The 15,788-nt window shown below is 37.2% G+C and overlaps 1 protein-coding gene across 4 annotated transcripts in view; it reads right to left on the reverse strand.

The window, feature by feature from the left end:
* The window catches only part of KMT2C (lysine methyltransferase 2C), a 270,536-nt gene that overhangs the window by 50,078 nt on the left and 204,670 nt on the right, over positions 1-15,788 (reverse strand). For 2 of the 4 annotated variants that reach the window (XM_027573958.2, XM_027573957.2), the window contains exons 26-32: positions 13,603-13,733; positions 9,458-9,638; positions 6,017-6,121; positions 5,648-5,695; positions 4,532-4,669; positions 4,317-4,349; positions 4,086-4,211 (exon numbers count right to left, since the gene is read on the reverse strand). In XM_027573958.2, coding sequence (XP_027429759.2) covers positions 4,086-4,211; positions 4,317-4,349; positions 4,532-4,669; positions 5,648-5,695; positions 6,017-6,121; positions 9,458-9,638; positions 13,603-13,733 — 762 coding nt within the window. Of the gene's footprint in view, positions 1-4,061; positions 4,212-4,316; positions 4,350-4,531; positions 4,670-5,647; positions 5,696-6,016; positions 6,122-9,457; positions 9,639-13,602; positions 13,734-15,788 lie in introns of all 4 variants that reach the window. The other 2 variants (XM_027573955.2, XM_027573956.2) reach the window with 1 other exon arrangement.

The following is a 15,788-nucleotide window of genomic DNA, read 5'->3' on the forward strand; positions in this document are numbered from 1 at the left end:
GGTGTAATGACAGAGAACTCCTAACAATGACTTTGCCATGCCATTAGAAAAAAGAATAACCAGCAGCAGTGTCTCACCCACATATTTTGTACTGCATGCTGTCCTATCACCTAAACCAGATCCTCTAACTGGAACAACAACTGAGTACAGACAGCTCCAGTTCCTATGTGAGGATATTGGGGCTGATTACCAGGAGGTCTGTTTTCAGGATTTTGTCTCAAGGACTTCTAAAAGCTATCTGACTTCCAAGTTAAGGCTTATTCTACTAAATGGCAGAGCTGGGCCCAATGGATCAGAATACTACAGTGACAAGTGTCTCAGGACATCTACGCTCACTTCAAGGATGAGATGAGGAAGCAACATTTCCGCTTTTCTTCCAAGTAGAATGTTACCTCTATTTTCAATTTCAATGGAAAGTAGGTTCCATTAAGGAATATGAGGTTTGACTGAAAAATGTCAAATGTCTTTCATGTAATTAAGACAAACAAAAGCTGCTTTTTTGGTAATGACAATGTGATCCACATCCACGCTATCTTAACCACAACATGACCATATCAAAACCGTTCATAATAATAGCTTATTAAGCTCTTCACTATATGCCAGGCACCGTTCTGAAAGCTTTACATGTACTAACTCTTTGATCCTCACAACCACCTAGGAAATGGGTTATTACATGTAGCTCCTTTGAAGCAAAGACCCAGAGGTTAAATCACTTGTGAAGGACACAGAAGTAAATGTAAAGCATTTTTCCTTTATTACTATTTTAATTAAGGAGTGGTGTCTCTGTCTGTCTCTCATCTACCATACCAACTCAACCTGATGTGTTACCAGCTTATAAAAGTAATCTTTTTCAAGGCATCAATCACAGTAATGATAGAAAAGTTACTTCACTTAACCTTCAGCTAAAGTGATTTCAAGTTACTCTATCTCAATCTTGAAATTTCCCTTCTCTACTTTCTGACTTTCTGTATTACTGTTGACATTACATTCTGGCATCCTTCCTTAACCACTCTTACTGAAGTTACTCTATGGAAGATTTCCAACAATTTTACTGTCCAATGAAACATCTTTCAAGCACTCATCCTACCCGACTTTATAACCTATCTATCTCTAAGATCCTATGCGTCTCATGCAGTCTTCATCACTGTTTTTTCACTTTCACCTAACCCTTAAGAAGGAAAAAGGAACATATAATTGCGTATCTAATATAAACCAGTGAGTTAAGCATATAACTCATCACCATTTAATTAAAGAGTTCTTCAAGATTCTATACAGCAGTGTGCTCTCTTAAGAAATCTCACCCTTCCCACAACTCCGACTAGTGCCACCCCACACGCAATTTCTAAATTTTCACCTACATATAGCCTTGAACAACTGCAAGTAAGCCTGCCTGTAAGTCAGAACAATGTATATGTCCCATTTCTAACAAACTAACAATGGTCTAAAACTAAATGTTACACTTCTGCTGCCCTCTAACACACACACACACACACACACACACACACACACACACACACACACACACTCCTCTCTGTTCCGTGTTTCTAGTTTACAGCCTGATTACCTGTAGGCAAGCCTGGCTCACATATAGTCTAATTCACTTTGTGGCTCACTTTTCCTTGTATCTTACAGCCATTCAATAGCAGAGTCCTACGTATTCTAACATCACTGTCTCTCATATCCATTGCTTCTTTCACTTAGCACTGCAGATATATTTACAAGGCATGGAACCCGAACTTTCACTTAGTCCCAACCACAATAAACTCATTAGTACAACCCTTGTTGTTTCAAATTCATCTCCAGGACTGACAGCAGTGCGACCCTGCCAAAATGTGTAACCCGTCAGGTCATTTCACTGGTGTGAGATCTTGGATAGCTCTAAGCAAAAAACCTGCAGAAGAAAAGGCCAACTGCCACTGTCTATTTTCACAGCCATTTACATACAATCTCGACCCAATGTGCATTTTCTACTTTTGCTCCTTAAACACTACCCACTTACTCTTCTCCTTTGCTCTGGAAAATGTTCAAGTTGCCATTATTGAATATCTATGTGCCACTGTGTATGTGGCCTGATCACGTTTTGTCCTTAAGAATTATTATTCTTTGAAACATGACTTGAAATCTTAATGACTCTCAAGGTTCTACCTGAATCATGGTCAACTATGATATAAATTAGCTATATACCTGAAAGTCTACAATAGTAGGATTATAAACTCCTTTGGGTTAGCAGTCTCACTCATCTTTGTTATTACATATAAGCATCTAACAAAACAAAGGCATCCCTTCAAAACCTTTCAAAAATGAGCGTACACTGTGAAAGGATTTAAATAATGATAGTAAGATTGTTTATTAAAAAACATATCTTGGGGCACCTGGGTGGTGCAATCGGTTGAGCCTCTGCCTGATTTCGTCTTGGGTCCTGATCTCAGGGTTGTTGAGATCAAGTCTTTCATCAGGCTCCGCACTGGGCATGGAGCCTGCTTAAGATTCTCTCTCTCTCCCTCTGCCCTTCCTCTCTTTCTCTCACTTGCTCTCTAAAATAAATAAATCTTTTTAAAAAATTGAATCTTTCGGGTGCCTGGATGGCTCAGTCAGTTAAGCATCCGATTCTTGATTTCAGCTCAGGTCATGATCTCAGGGTCATGAGAATGAGCCCCACATCACATCGGGCTATGTGCTGGGTGTGCAGGCTGCTTAAGATTCTCTCTCTCCCCCCCTTTCCCTCTGCTCCTACCCTAACCCCCTGCCCGTGCACGCTCTCTCTCTCTCAAAAAAAAAAAAAAAAAAAAGGCATCTTTAACTGATTTGATTTCTAAAATACATACTTTCCATTTCAGAAAACATGAAGATAGGGGTTTTTTTTTTAATATGTTGAGAAGAGAAATACTAAAGTGTTACATTCTTAATCATTAAGAAAACATATGGGAACAATTAAGACAAGCACTACTTATGATGAGTCTGTTTTATCCAAATGTAAATCACATGTTTAGTCTAGCAAAAATCAAGGTAAATTTATGTTTAGAGGCTAAACTGGCAGAAACGAAAATATTTTAATTATGTGCATTATGACATTTTTCATGTATACATAAAACTGATAGTAAAGATAACATTAAATTATTTGCATATTTCAGCGCTTATACAAAAACAGTGTAAGGGTTTATAAAAGTATCCTTAAATTACTTAATTCAGTATATCATCATGAAGCAGTGACAACAGGATGTAGAGATATGACCCTACGCTCAAATCGCCAAAGACCCACACCACCCCAGAGGACTCCAACCACCCCACGGGAGAGTCCCACACCTGCAGCGCCGTCTCCTCACCTACCTCCACAAAATTTAAGTCTAGGTTGTCCAATCTCAGCTCTCCAGAAACAGAGAGAAATTAAAGCCTTAAACTTATCTAGCAACTAGTTACGAGTAGGTAGAAGAAAACTGATCAAACAAAGAAGGCAGATTTCCACAAAATCGGAGATTTGAAGTTGACAATGGAGAAAGGTGGCAGATTTACTCTGACAGGATGTGCTGTGCACACACTCCGTGGCAGAGGAGACAGTGATGGGGAGGGCATGGCCCTAGCCTTCAAGGGCCTCACAACCTGAAGGAAAAACGGTAACTACCCCAGGAGGCATCTGTGTTTGTGCTACCTGCCGCAATGGAAAGACAGGGCTGGGTGTGGGGGTGACGATCCACTAACTCAGGAAACAGAAGGGAAGCTGAGACCAGGCAGTCAGGCATGTGTGCGTGGGCGGGGGGGGGGGGGTGTCATTCTCCAAACGTGTGTGCAGGAAGGGCTGAGTGAAGGGGAGCCAGACTGGCGAAGGGCAGCAGGGAGGCACTGTTCTCCCCACTGCCAGTAAAAAGAGCAAAAGAATTCTGGTGACAAAGGATCACAGAGGGCTGGGGAAGTTCATGGAGATAGGTGAATGAGATAAATTCAGATTAAGTATTGTTCCACTGCCATAAAAGAGGGTTTTCTCCTATCAGTTTGTATACATTGTTTCTAAGGGACAAGGCTGATTTGCTTTAGCGAAGGCACATACGCTGCATGAGTGTACTTACAAAACTTTTCTAGAGGTGACATACCCTGACTGTGTATGGGCACCAGCTGAGGCGCTGGGGGCGGGGGAGGCTGTGGTAATGCAGCCGGCTGAGTGGTCGCAGGACTAAGCACAGCAGTAAACAAGTCTTCGACATCCTTCCCTCCAAGCTCTGTGAGACAGAATTACAGTGATAGTTGGATTAAAATAAAAGACTATCAGAGCCAAAGTATATGGAATGCCATTTTCATAAACTCGAAATACAGAACACAAATACCTGGAATTTTATATAGCTTTCCAAGAATTGCTCCTAGGATAAAATAAAGAAACACAAATATTAACAACTACCATTTCAACGTACTGACACAAAATAGCATTTGACACAGAAATGATCAGAAGAGAAGTTAAATTATAAAGAAGCATGCAGAAATCTTTGAAAATCATATTTACTCATGTCTTTTAGAAAGCCTAGATGTAGGGCAAATATTTTACCATCTGTGACCATTTTGTCTAGCTCAGGACTGAGGATTCCATCTAGCTGCTCTTCACTTAATGGTCGTGAACTCGGATTGACACTTGGCTGAGGCAAAGAGGACGGATCATCAGCGACAGGACCGATGTCTACTCCAGCTAGAGGAGCAAAGTAAACAGATTACAAGTGAATTCTGAATATTCAGTAAAATGCACAGCACTATTTACTTTCATTAATACACAACAATATGATCAAAATAGAGCAATGAAAAGTTTGTAATTATAAATTAATCATGGTTTATATCAATTTGAATAATCAGTAAAAATCAGGCACAATGTATTTATAAACTTAGGTGCCACTTAAAGTTATATTTTAATTGAAGTAAATACATTTCCTGAGGAACAGAAGAACACACCTGGTTCTAAACTTCCACAAAAAATAAGCACTACATCATTAATATAGTAATCTATAAGAAGATACGATATACAGGATTTAAGACATAAGTGATTGCTTTAGCTTGGAAAACAGTGGTTTCCAATGTACAGTTCGACTATCACCTATAGTGTGACAAAGGAGGGATAGACTTTCACATAAATTAATGAAATGTTGTAAAATTCTCAATGTTTAGTAAACTATCCTTTTGTGAATAATTTCAACTACAGATCATATTTTGGAAATATTCTGTAGTCACAAAACAAGATATAGATTATGTTTATAATGTAACATGGTTTATTTCATACAAATTGGTTTTCAGGCAAAAATCACATTTAAAAGTGGTCTATCATCTACTTTATCATGCTTTCTCAATATTACTACTATTAAAAACTAAAATTTAGTCTGCCCTTTTATGATCTTGTATTAGGAACTAACTCTATAACATGTGGGTAATATTATAAATTACATATTAAGAAGAATAAAATCATTCACTTAAAAAAAAAAAGAACTACTGATAAAGTCATCCAAAGCACAGCACAGCTGTACCATGCTTTAGCTGCACGCACAAAGGGAAAAGCAAGTATGGATTAGTGACAAATTAGCGCTATAACAATATGCATGCACCTACAGGCTGTTTCAGCTGAAATCACTATAAAAAAGACTACTTCTAGTCAGCCGTCATCCATTGCTCAGTTTCTTACCAAATGGAAAAGGTGAGCTCTCAACCTGGAAAGTGCATAAATCAAGACCTACAAGACCCAAACCAAATAAAATGGATGATTACCACAGGGGTGGGAAGTGAGGAGCAATGCAAACAAAGGAAGAAACAAGATACAGCAAGACTGCAGGGCGACAAGCCTTAAGTTTGATGCAATTAGAAAGACAACAGAAATTAACTCGCTATTTCCTCTCCTAAAGCAGAAAAGCTGAGGTAGATCAAATAAAATGATGAGTTCTTTGACAAAGCCAAAATAAACTCTCTTTCGGTTTCAAAGACTAAACTTGTTAGACACACACACACACCTCATTGTATCATAAAACAGACACTAGACAAATATAGACATATATACCTGAATGATCAACTGATTTTGCAAGGTCATCTGAAATTATTCCAAGAATGTCATCATCTGTGTTTAAGACTTCAGAAATATCAGCTAAGGGGTCATCAGTCGTACCTAAGCATAGCAAGTATATTTTTAAAGTCTCAATATTGTCCTAGACATTAAGTTCTAAAACACACTCACTCATTCAACCGTTCACTAAACATCTAGACTACAGGAGATGCTGAGTTAAGTGCTAGAATCATAAGATTATGACTTCTAAAATAAGGAATTTTTCAAAGAAAACACACACCAATGTTTTGAATAACAAAACATTAAAAATTAAGACTTTTTGTTTTGTGACTGTTCATTAATAAAATTAAAATAAAGACCAGTAAGAGAAATAAAGGCAATAAAAGTGAAATAGAATGCTATAAGAAAGCAAAAAAAAATGCATTAAGAAAGTGGCATCTCTAAAAGTGACATCTAGAAAATAAAATACAGAAGATAAATATCAAAATCAAATGCATTATTTAGAAATTCCTTGTAAAATATAAAGTAGGTACCATCTAGTTAGATGCCCACTTCCAACTTTGATCTTAATACTGATTAATCATTCACTCAACTTATTCAAAAAATATTTCAGTATCCACAGAATTATGTCTATGGATTATGTTAACAGGCATTGTTCCAGCCACTGGGAATTCAGAATAACCACAAAAAAGTGCATGCCTACTTTGTTTACTTTCTCAGAGAGGTTAGCAAATAAATGATTGCAGTGTTAAGTGCTAGAAAGGTAACAATAAGGACAAAGGATTAAGAATAAGAGGTGGAGATGATAAAGTATTAGATAAAGTCATCAGGGAAGACCTTTTAAAGGACATGACCAAGGATAAATGTAAATGAAATAAGGGAGTAATATGCATAAAGATGGAGAGAACACTCCAGGCAAAGGGAAAAGCAGATGGAAAGACAGGAGCAGTTAGGGTTTTGCCAAGTGGGGTCAGTGTGGGTTGACTGCAGTAATGAAGGGAAGGAGTGCCGGAAATAAAAGGCAGCTAAGTGAGATTACGTATGGTTTTCTAAGTCGTGGTGAAGACTGAGCTTCACACTGAAATATAAAGCAGCATGGGAACTTGTTGGAAGGCTGATGGCTAGAAGGGATAGGAGTGGTATCTGAAAGGGAAAGCGCTGGCTTCCAGGTGTAGAACAGACTGGGGCAGGTGGGCGTGGGCAGTGTTGGCAGCAGGGGAGGCCTGGAGGTCAGTCCAGAAGCTGCTGCTGTGGTGTGAGAGGGGGCGACAGCGAGCACTCTGGAGCAGGAGGGAGAGTGGAGGGAAGACATGGTTGACTTTGGGCTACATTTTGAAGACAGAGACAAATTTGTGGATGTATCCACTGTGCAGTGTGAGATAATAAAGAGTCAAGGAGGACTCCAAAGTTGACTTCTGAACTCATCAGTAAGACAAAAGGCTAGCTTTAATAATTATATTAGACACTTAAGAAACATCTGCATTTTTTAATCTATGTCAACTGTGTTTTTACTTGGGGGAGGGGGGAGACAAAATAAAGATCCAGATCAAATACCCCTGTGAGACACAAACAATCTTGTCCCACTAAACATATACTTCTCAAACAGAATCCATATATAAGAATACTGTAATTTTTCAAACCAAAAACTAATGTAAATTAAGTGCCAAATATCTGTAAAGTTTTTAGAGAAATAAAATTACTTCAAGAGTATATCTCTAGACACTTTAAGGGGAAAAAAAATCTGAATTCTTTCAGGCAGTGTGTGTGTGCGTGTGTGTGTGTGTGTGTGTGTGTTAAACCAATGGAATTCTACAACATAAATTATAACTACCATTTTTTCAAAAATGTTTTAAAAGAAGAAAGGGATTTTTCTATCTTACCAACAAATCATTAGAACTTATGTGATAGATTATACTGAATGAAATACAACAACAAGCTGCTACTTGTAAGTTTCCCGGTTAGAAAGGCCAGTAGTTCAGCTGCAGAGAATGTCCCATCTAGCCTGGGGGTTGGAACAGGTGCTCTTCCAGTCCTCCACATTCTGGCTTCACCACTGAACCATTCTCTGCACCTCTGTGAGTTCATCAATGTTTTTCCTGCCACAATAGGCCTTCTGTCCAACCTCAGTTCTCTTCCTTATAAAAACTCAAGTGCAAATAAGTTCTAGTTAAGTTTTTAAACGGCTAGTCAAAATTTTCACAGTAAGATATCCTTCACAGTAAGATACTGTATGAAGGATCCATAAGTCTTTTGCTATATATTAACAATATATTGACATGGATAAGAGCAGGTAATAAGTACTTAAAGCAACAGAATTTAAGTAAAAAGTAAAACCATCTGCTAAGATAAACAGAAAGCATGGCCTTTAGATCAGTGTTCTAACTTCCCCGTTGCCAACAATAAGAAAGACTGGACATCTTGCATGTGTGTAAGAGCACATAAGACTGCTTCTAATTATTTTGAGAAGTTGTATGTCAACCTGTATGTCAATCTAGGGTAATGCCAAGTTAATGGAACTGTAATATATCAAAAGTCATCTCTCAGTAAAAGGTCACCTTAAGATTATTTTACAAAATGAGTTTATAAAATTCACTGAGTTAAAAAAAGTAATCAATGGTAAAAAGGAAGCTTGTTAGAAAAACATTAATTTATAACTGATAGTAGATAAAAATCTAGACGTGGGGAAGAAACGCTGTGATCACAACTCCTACATACTGAACTAGTTAAACTCCTAGAGCCTTGTTGACATTAATATCACTTTATAAATGTATTAAGTTCTCATACCTTTCCTGCTTCTAAACAGTCCCCGCATTCACTATACCTAGGGTAGTGGTTCTCAATCAGGGGCGGTTTTGCAGGGGACATTTGGCAGTATCTGGAGACGCTGCTGATCATCACGACATGAGGAGAGAGATGCTGCCAAGTATCCCACAATGCACCACAGGGCCTCCCTCCAACAAAGGTGCATCTGGCCCAAACTGTAAGTAGCAAGAAACTGTGACCTAACACAACATAGTTCATTGAATTAACACAGTCTGTCAGTCAGTTCCCAGCCATAGCATTCTTTTTTTCCCCCTCTTTTGAATTTCTTTGGGTCATGTAATTAACAAAAATCTATCTTAAGTCAAAGATTATTACATTTATTACTCACCAACCATGGCAAAATTACACCTCCTTACCTTATCCTTAGCATATTATAAACTGAACATCCTCCTCTGCAACCCTTAATTTTGGTGGCAGTTACACAGATAAATTTATTTGCCAAATCCTATAGACCTGTCCACTCAAAACAGTTGCATTTACTGAATGCATATTATACTTCAAAAAGGTTGACGTTTAAAATGCATTTGAGGCCAAACTAAAGCATTTCAAAGGTTTAATTACAGGCAATACAAATGTCATATGATAAAGAACGTATCTGTAAATTATTCCACATACCGTGAGTTCCAGGTTTTGCTGGAGTGGAGGATGAACTAAGTAGTGGATCTAAGGAAGGATCCAAGAAAGTTGTGTTCATGTTTGTTTTATATGAAAGCTGAGCTGTATCTTCTGATAGATTATCTAAACTTAGCTTGTTTTGTCTACTTGTATCTAGAAGATCCTTTCCAAAGAAAGCTTCCTAAAGATAAGCACATATGAAAATGATTTAGTTATAAAATTCTAAAATGCTAACAGGTAATTCTGCCATTTTTGACAAGAAGGCAGAAATAACACAAAAACTTGGTATTCAAGAATACAGAAATTGAATACAGAACTATATGGACAATATAGAAATAACCTGTCAATTGCTTATTTCCCCTTATTTTAAAAGATTTTTTTGTAGTTTTACTAGAGACAAATAAAATTATGCAACTAAAACCACATAATTATGTCAAATGTGTTTCTAGGAACTGCAATATAATAATCCAATAATTCCAGATTAGACAACAATTTAAAAACTGATAAATTTATAATACTATTGGCACTTTAGTTCATATTGTAAGAAAAACTAAGGCTTCATGAACATTATTAATATTTATAGATTACTTGCAGAGAATAGCACAAGGGTTTGATCTACAGCTTTAATATTTACATACTTCAGGTAGATTTAGTAACCTCCTATTGATTCACATAACCACATTAAAGACTTAACATGCTATAAATCTGAAAGAGGGTTTTTATAGTCATTTGAACCATACTATGTGTACAAAATTTACTACTACTAAAGGCTTTTGGCTTTTTATTCACTTACTCATATTAACATTTCTCCATTTCAATATTATTTCCTCTACCCTAGAGACCAGTGTTTCAAGCTGAGGTGCTTACAACTGGAGGATCTCTCCAAAACTTCTCAAGGATCAATAAGGAGGACAAAAGGAAGTCCTTGAGACCCACCCCACCCCGCCCCAACCCAACAACCAGAGCAGAAGTTCTAGTCTATTTTCCGTATGGTGGTTCTGTCTAGAAAAAGGATCCTTTGCAGAGGACAATTTTGCAGAAACTCAACATTTAATATACTCTTGCCAAAGATACATATACAGAAAAGGTTCACCTTATATATTTTTATAATACCAAGTGAAAGCAGCTTCAATGTCTGTCAAAAGGCATTATGACTAAACAAATTACTGACACCCAAACTATAAAACACATCAATTTTTTAAAAGGATCTAGAGCTATGCTGTCAAATAAAAAGTTTTAAAATACAGTATTAAAAGAAAGCAAGTTGAGCCAAAAGGATCTAGAGCTATGCTGTCAAAGAAAAGCTTTAAAATACAGTTTTAGGGCGCCTGGGTGGCTCAGTTGGTTAAGCGACTGCCTTCGGCTCAGGTCATGATCCTGGAGTCCCGGGATCAAGTCCCACATCGGGCTCCCTGCTCAGTGGGGAGTCTGCTTCTCCCTCTGACCCTCTTCCCTCTCGTGCTCTCTATCTCTCATTCTCTCTCTCTAATAAATAAATAAAATCTTAAAATAGTTTTAAAAGAAAGCAAGTTGAGTTGTCAACAAAACATCAAATAAAAACCAAGACTACTCTCACTATGCAAAAATAAATTGTAAAACAAATTCTGAAAGGATAAATACCAAACTGTGAACAATGCTAACTTCTGCAAAGGGATGGGGAAGGAGGTATGTGAAGTCTGGCAGAGGTGATGATATATTTGATTTGAAATTTTCACATTTTTTAAATGAACAAGCTGTTTCACTACAAAAAAGAAATCTGAAAATCAGTGAAGTTAGAGCACCGGGTAAAATATGGTCTGCTTCTTAAGAGCGATGCTTTTATCATTAGGAAAGACACTGAATAGCAGAGCATCTTAGAACTTTAGAGATCATTTATTTCATGCCTTTGGTATAAGTCTGAGACCATGATTAGCAAGACACTTTTTCTTTGACTCATGAAGACTTTAGTGCTATTTATAAAAAACTGTAACATTCTTATTAATTTGAGAGCTTTTTATTAACTTTATATAAAGGAATGGCTACACATGGCTTCAGATTTGATAATGTGACTCCCAGAACAAACTGGGGATTTTAAATGTACTACCGGGGTTCCTAAGGTCACATAGCAGCACTAGGTCTTAGGAGACCACATAAATATTTCTATTGGGTAGATTATACAATGATTTATAGTTTATCCTGACACTGTTAAGATTAATAAAGAAAAACTGGAAAACGGCTACTGAATTCCTGTGGGCTTTCATCACTACGTATTCCGTCAATCAGTGGGGTAAAATACAACTGCTACCACAAGATGCCCAAAAAACAGTAGCATTACAAAGGTTTCCTTTACATTTAGGTATTACTGATATACACCAGAGGAAACAATCCAGCTCAACAGATTAAGATTACAGGGGTAATTAGGAAATCAGATCCACTGCTTTTAAAGGCTCTTTTCCAAAGCATAAAATGGTCAGTTTTCGTATGTTCACAAACAGCTAAAAAAGGCTTCCTAAATACATACTGCACTTTACAGAAGGTTCAATAGGAGGAAACGGAGGTGGAGAAGCATGTTAGATATTCTCAAGAAAGGATTATTAGAAAGGAGGGGGAAGGGATGAGAGGAACCAAAAAGGATGCAATGAAAGATAATCTAAAAAAGGGGGGCTACCTCCTGACCAATAAAATGACTATTATATGTTAAAAATGGGGTACACAGTTAAGATGAATGGGTATTTGAAGGGAATCCAGGGGAAATAAAACATTTATTAAAGAAAGATAGCATGTATGGCACAAGTTAAGTGATTTACACACATAGTTCCTACTCAATCTCTCAACATTTTGGGGGCACAGAGATGGTGAGCAGAATGAGATCACATCGCTAACTGGCAGCAGAGTGGTATTCAAACCCAGGACTCCAACCTTAAAGCCTCAACTCTAAAATGGACACTGCCCTTAAGGTATTAGCTGTCTAATAAAAATTTACACTCATGTACATTACTAGATACTACACACTACACTTTGAAGTTTTATTAAACACAGATGATTTGTTACTCAAATGAGCATTTGATTTTTATACTTCTAATTACCAAAAGAGAAAACTGAAGAAGATGAATGTTAGCTAAATGGAAATTTATTTTTTGTTTTTTTTTTTTAAGATTTTATTTTTTTTTTAGTTATGTGACAGACAGAGAGAGAGAAAGACAGCGAGGGAGGGAACACAAGCAAGGGGAGTGGAGGAGGGAGAAGCAGGCTTCCCGCTAAGCAGGGAGCCCAATGCCGGGCTTGATCCTAGGACCCCGGGATCATGACCTGAGCCGAAAGCAGACGCTTAATGACTGAGCCACCCAGGCACCCCAGAAATGTATTTTTAAACCAGTAAGAGCCAACTGGAAAAATTAGGGTACAAAAAATAACTGCGATTCAAGCAATAAAGCAGTAACTCTGTAGGCCATTATTCTGTGGGAGGAACAGCCCAGATGGACACTCCATGATGGTCTGCTCCAATCCCACTTCCACACCTGGAGAGAGAGGACTAGCCCAGTCCTATCTCTAATATCGGGTCTTCCCCAGTACAACATCATGTGGTTTGGAACTCTTCTGTGATTTCATGCGTACAGATGAGCTAGAAAGATTTCTATTTTCATGCAGTCTATACCTAGTAAACAATGTCTTCATGTTGAGGGATGTTTTTCTAATGTATATTTTAGAAAACAAAAACAATTCTACTTAAAGCTTTGGATCACTGGCCTCTAAAAGTGGTAAACAATTATTAAAAGCTATAACTTGGCTGCTAAAAAGCCATCTTTATTCAGTGAATATAATTACCCTGACCTGTATTGGCAAAGGGAGCTGTCCATGGGACGTGGGTTTGGGGAGCACACAGGTGCAAATGGTTTAGAAGAATGAGCTTTCCCCAGTTCAAAATGTCCTTGTATGTCTTATGAAATATTTGGAAGTGAAAAACTGGGATAAAAAAGAACTTTATGAAAGGTATCAAGGCACAAAAAAGGTAAATGTTAATTTTTGTGGGCCTCCGAAAGGTAAAAGTGGCACGAATTAAAACAAGTCAAACATTAACAAAAATAACAAAACCATTTTCAAAAACTCAATACATTGCATTTCTTTTGTTAATCAACTACACAATATAATGTAAAGCAAAGCATTACTTGTAAATAGGCAGGGAAAGTTTCTTCAAGCTTATTTTTCCGTTTTCGGTATCTCTTCTTTATTTTTTCAGTGTTTTCAATAACAGAAACAGATTCATCAACTAGAGTATCTGGTAAGTGCTCACTCCAGCCTGAAAAAGTAATCACATTTATAAGTATGTGGTATTTAAAATTTTCAGACAAATTCCCCAAAGTAACTTTATAGCTTATCAACATATACTCAGAACCATATAAACACACAAGGGGTTTTTCTTTTTTTCCTCTCCAGTTTTATTGAGATATAACTGACATACAATAGTGTGTAAGTTTAACGTGTACAGCAGGATTTGACAAGTTTTTCACAAAAAGATGTCAAAGCAAGTTTATTAGTAAGCTTTAATTATCATTAAAAAATACATTGCATGTCTATTTAGTAGCAATATCCATTTACTATTGTCTCTTAACAAGCATTTCCTTACTCGCAAAGCAGCAAATTGTTTTAACATCAACACTGTGTTAAAAATTAAAATAATGAAAATACACAATGCTCATGAGTCTGGGGGAAATGGCTACTCATATATACTACTGAAGGCAACTTAGCAGGAACAACCTTTTTGTAGAGTTTCTCGGGCATAGCCAACAAAAGTCTTCTCAAAAATGTGTGTTCTTCAATTAAGCAATTCCAAGTTCAGGGATTTATTGCAAATTAGGTCTTTGTAGTACATATATTTTTGTAAACATATATTACTATCTATAAATACACTCATAAACACGCTACGAATGCCCAATCTTAAAATCAATCAGAGAAATGGAAAGAAAACAAAATTTTGATCTATGAAATTAGCAAAGTAGTACACTATTTAAAGCAGATAGGTGAGCAATCAAACGACAGGCTCATATTCCCAAGGCAAATAGCACACCCCTTCTGAAAATCAATGCAGGCACTTTTGTTGCCAGAATATGTAAGTGGACTGACTCCGGAAAACTACAAATGGTGGATAAACATTCTTTAAACAATCTTTTTAAATGTAATCTACCAGAAAATAAAGAATCCTCAAAGACCAAAAATTAAGTAAAACAGGAACCACAGAAAGAAATAAGCAAAGAACTAAGTAAAGTTCTCTGAAATTTTGCTAAAATCCAGTGACCTTAAGCTCCAATATTCAGAGCTTTATAAGGAATGGGGACTAGAAGACAAAAGTTTAAAGCCTCTCCCCCCAAGGCAGAGAGATTAACCAGAGGTGCCTCCAATAAAGGTGAGATCCTGAAGGATTCCATGCTCAGAGCTGGTTTAACAAGAAATACACCCTCCCAACCCCCACCTCCCCCATACATCACTCACCTCCCCCTCCCCCTCTCCACCACCAACAGCAAAGAAAACTGTTTGTCATCTTGTCATGGAATTTCGTGCTGGGTAGAAAGGCAAAAAGTGAAAATCTTCCCTGAGAGTTCATAAACTCAATATAGCCCTAATGTATAAGAAACCTCAATTTATAACACAGGTGGACCAAAAAACTTCAAGGCAAGAATTTAAGCTAAATCCTTTAAGCTAAAGAAGTTCTGGGGTAGTAGCACCTCATGTTCCTGGCGGTAACAGATGCAGATATTCTCTGAATGAAGCCACCTTCAATTCAGTCCTCAAAAAAGTTCAGAGAATGTTCTACAGAATATGAGCTCATGGTTAAAAAAAAAAATTTTAATATGTTATGTGTATGTATGTATCTCAGACAGTAAATACAATGAAATGAGGCACTAGGAGAAGGGGCCAGGAGAGACACACAGGAGAATCACATGTGCAAAGGTGTTAATACTTTATACTCTGCATCACTTAGACACATACAGAAGTAACAAGAGCACTGAGACCTAGGGGGAGTGAGCTGTAAGGAGAAACTAGAGAAGTGTTAAAATACTAAAAAGGCAACTCAGAAAAGGAAACCATGCATAATATAATAAACACTCAATAGATGACTCCGGATGCTGCAGATGAAGGATAAAATACTGACCTAACAGAACTAAAATTAGAGGACAGAAGAGAGAAAGATGGAAAACACAAAACCAGTCTCACTGAACGTGTCACATTTCTTCAGGCTTCTTACAGCCGTAATAAGTCATATTAGAAACTCCTTTAAAACCATCTGGTCCTTCCTTTCAAAAACACAATTTGTAATTTTCATTAATTCACAGGTCAAAACCCCACCGCATAATAA

Source organism: Zalophus californianus, chromosome 12 (assembly GCF_009762305.2).
Source record: "Zalophus californianus isolate mZalCal1 chromosome 12, mZalCal1.pri.v2, whole genome shotgun sequence".
In the NCBI taxonomy this organism is placed as follows: Eukaryota; Metazoa; Chordata; class Mammalia; order Carnivora; family Otariidae; genus Zalophus; species Zalophus californianus.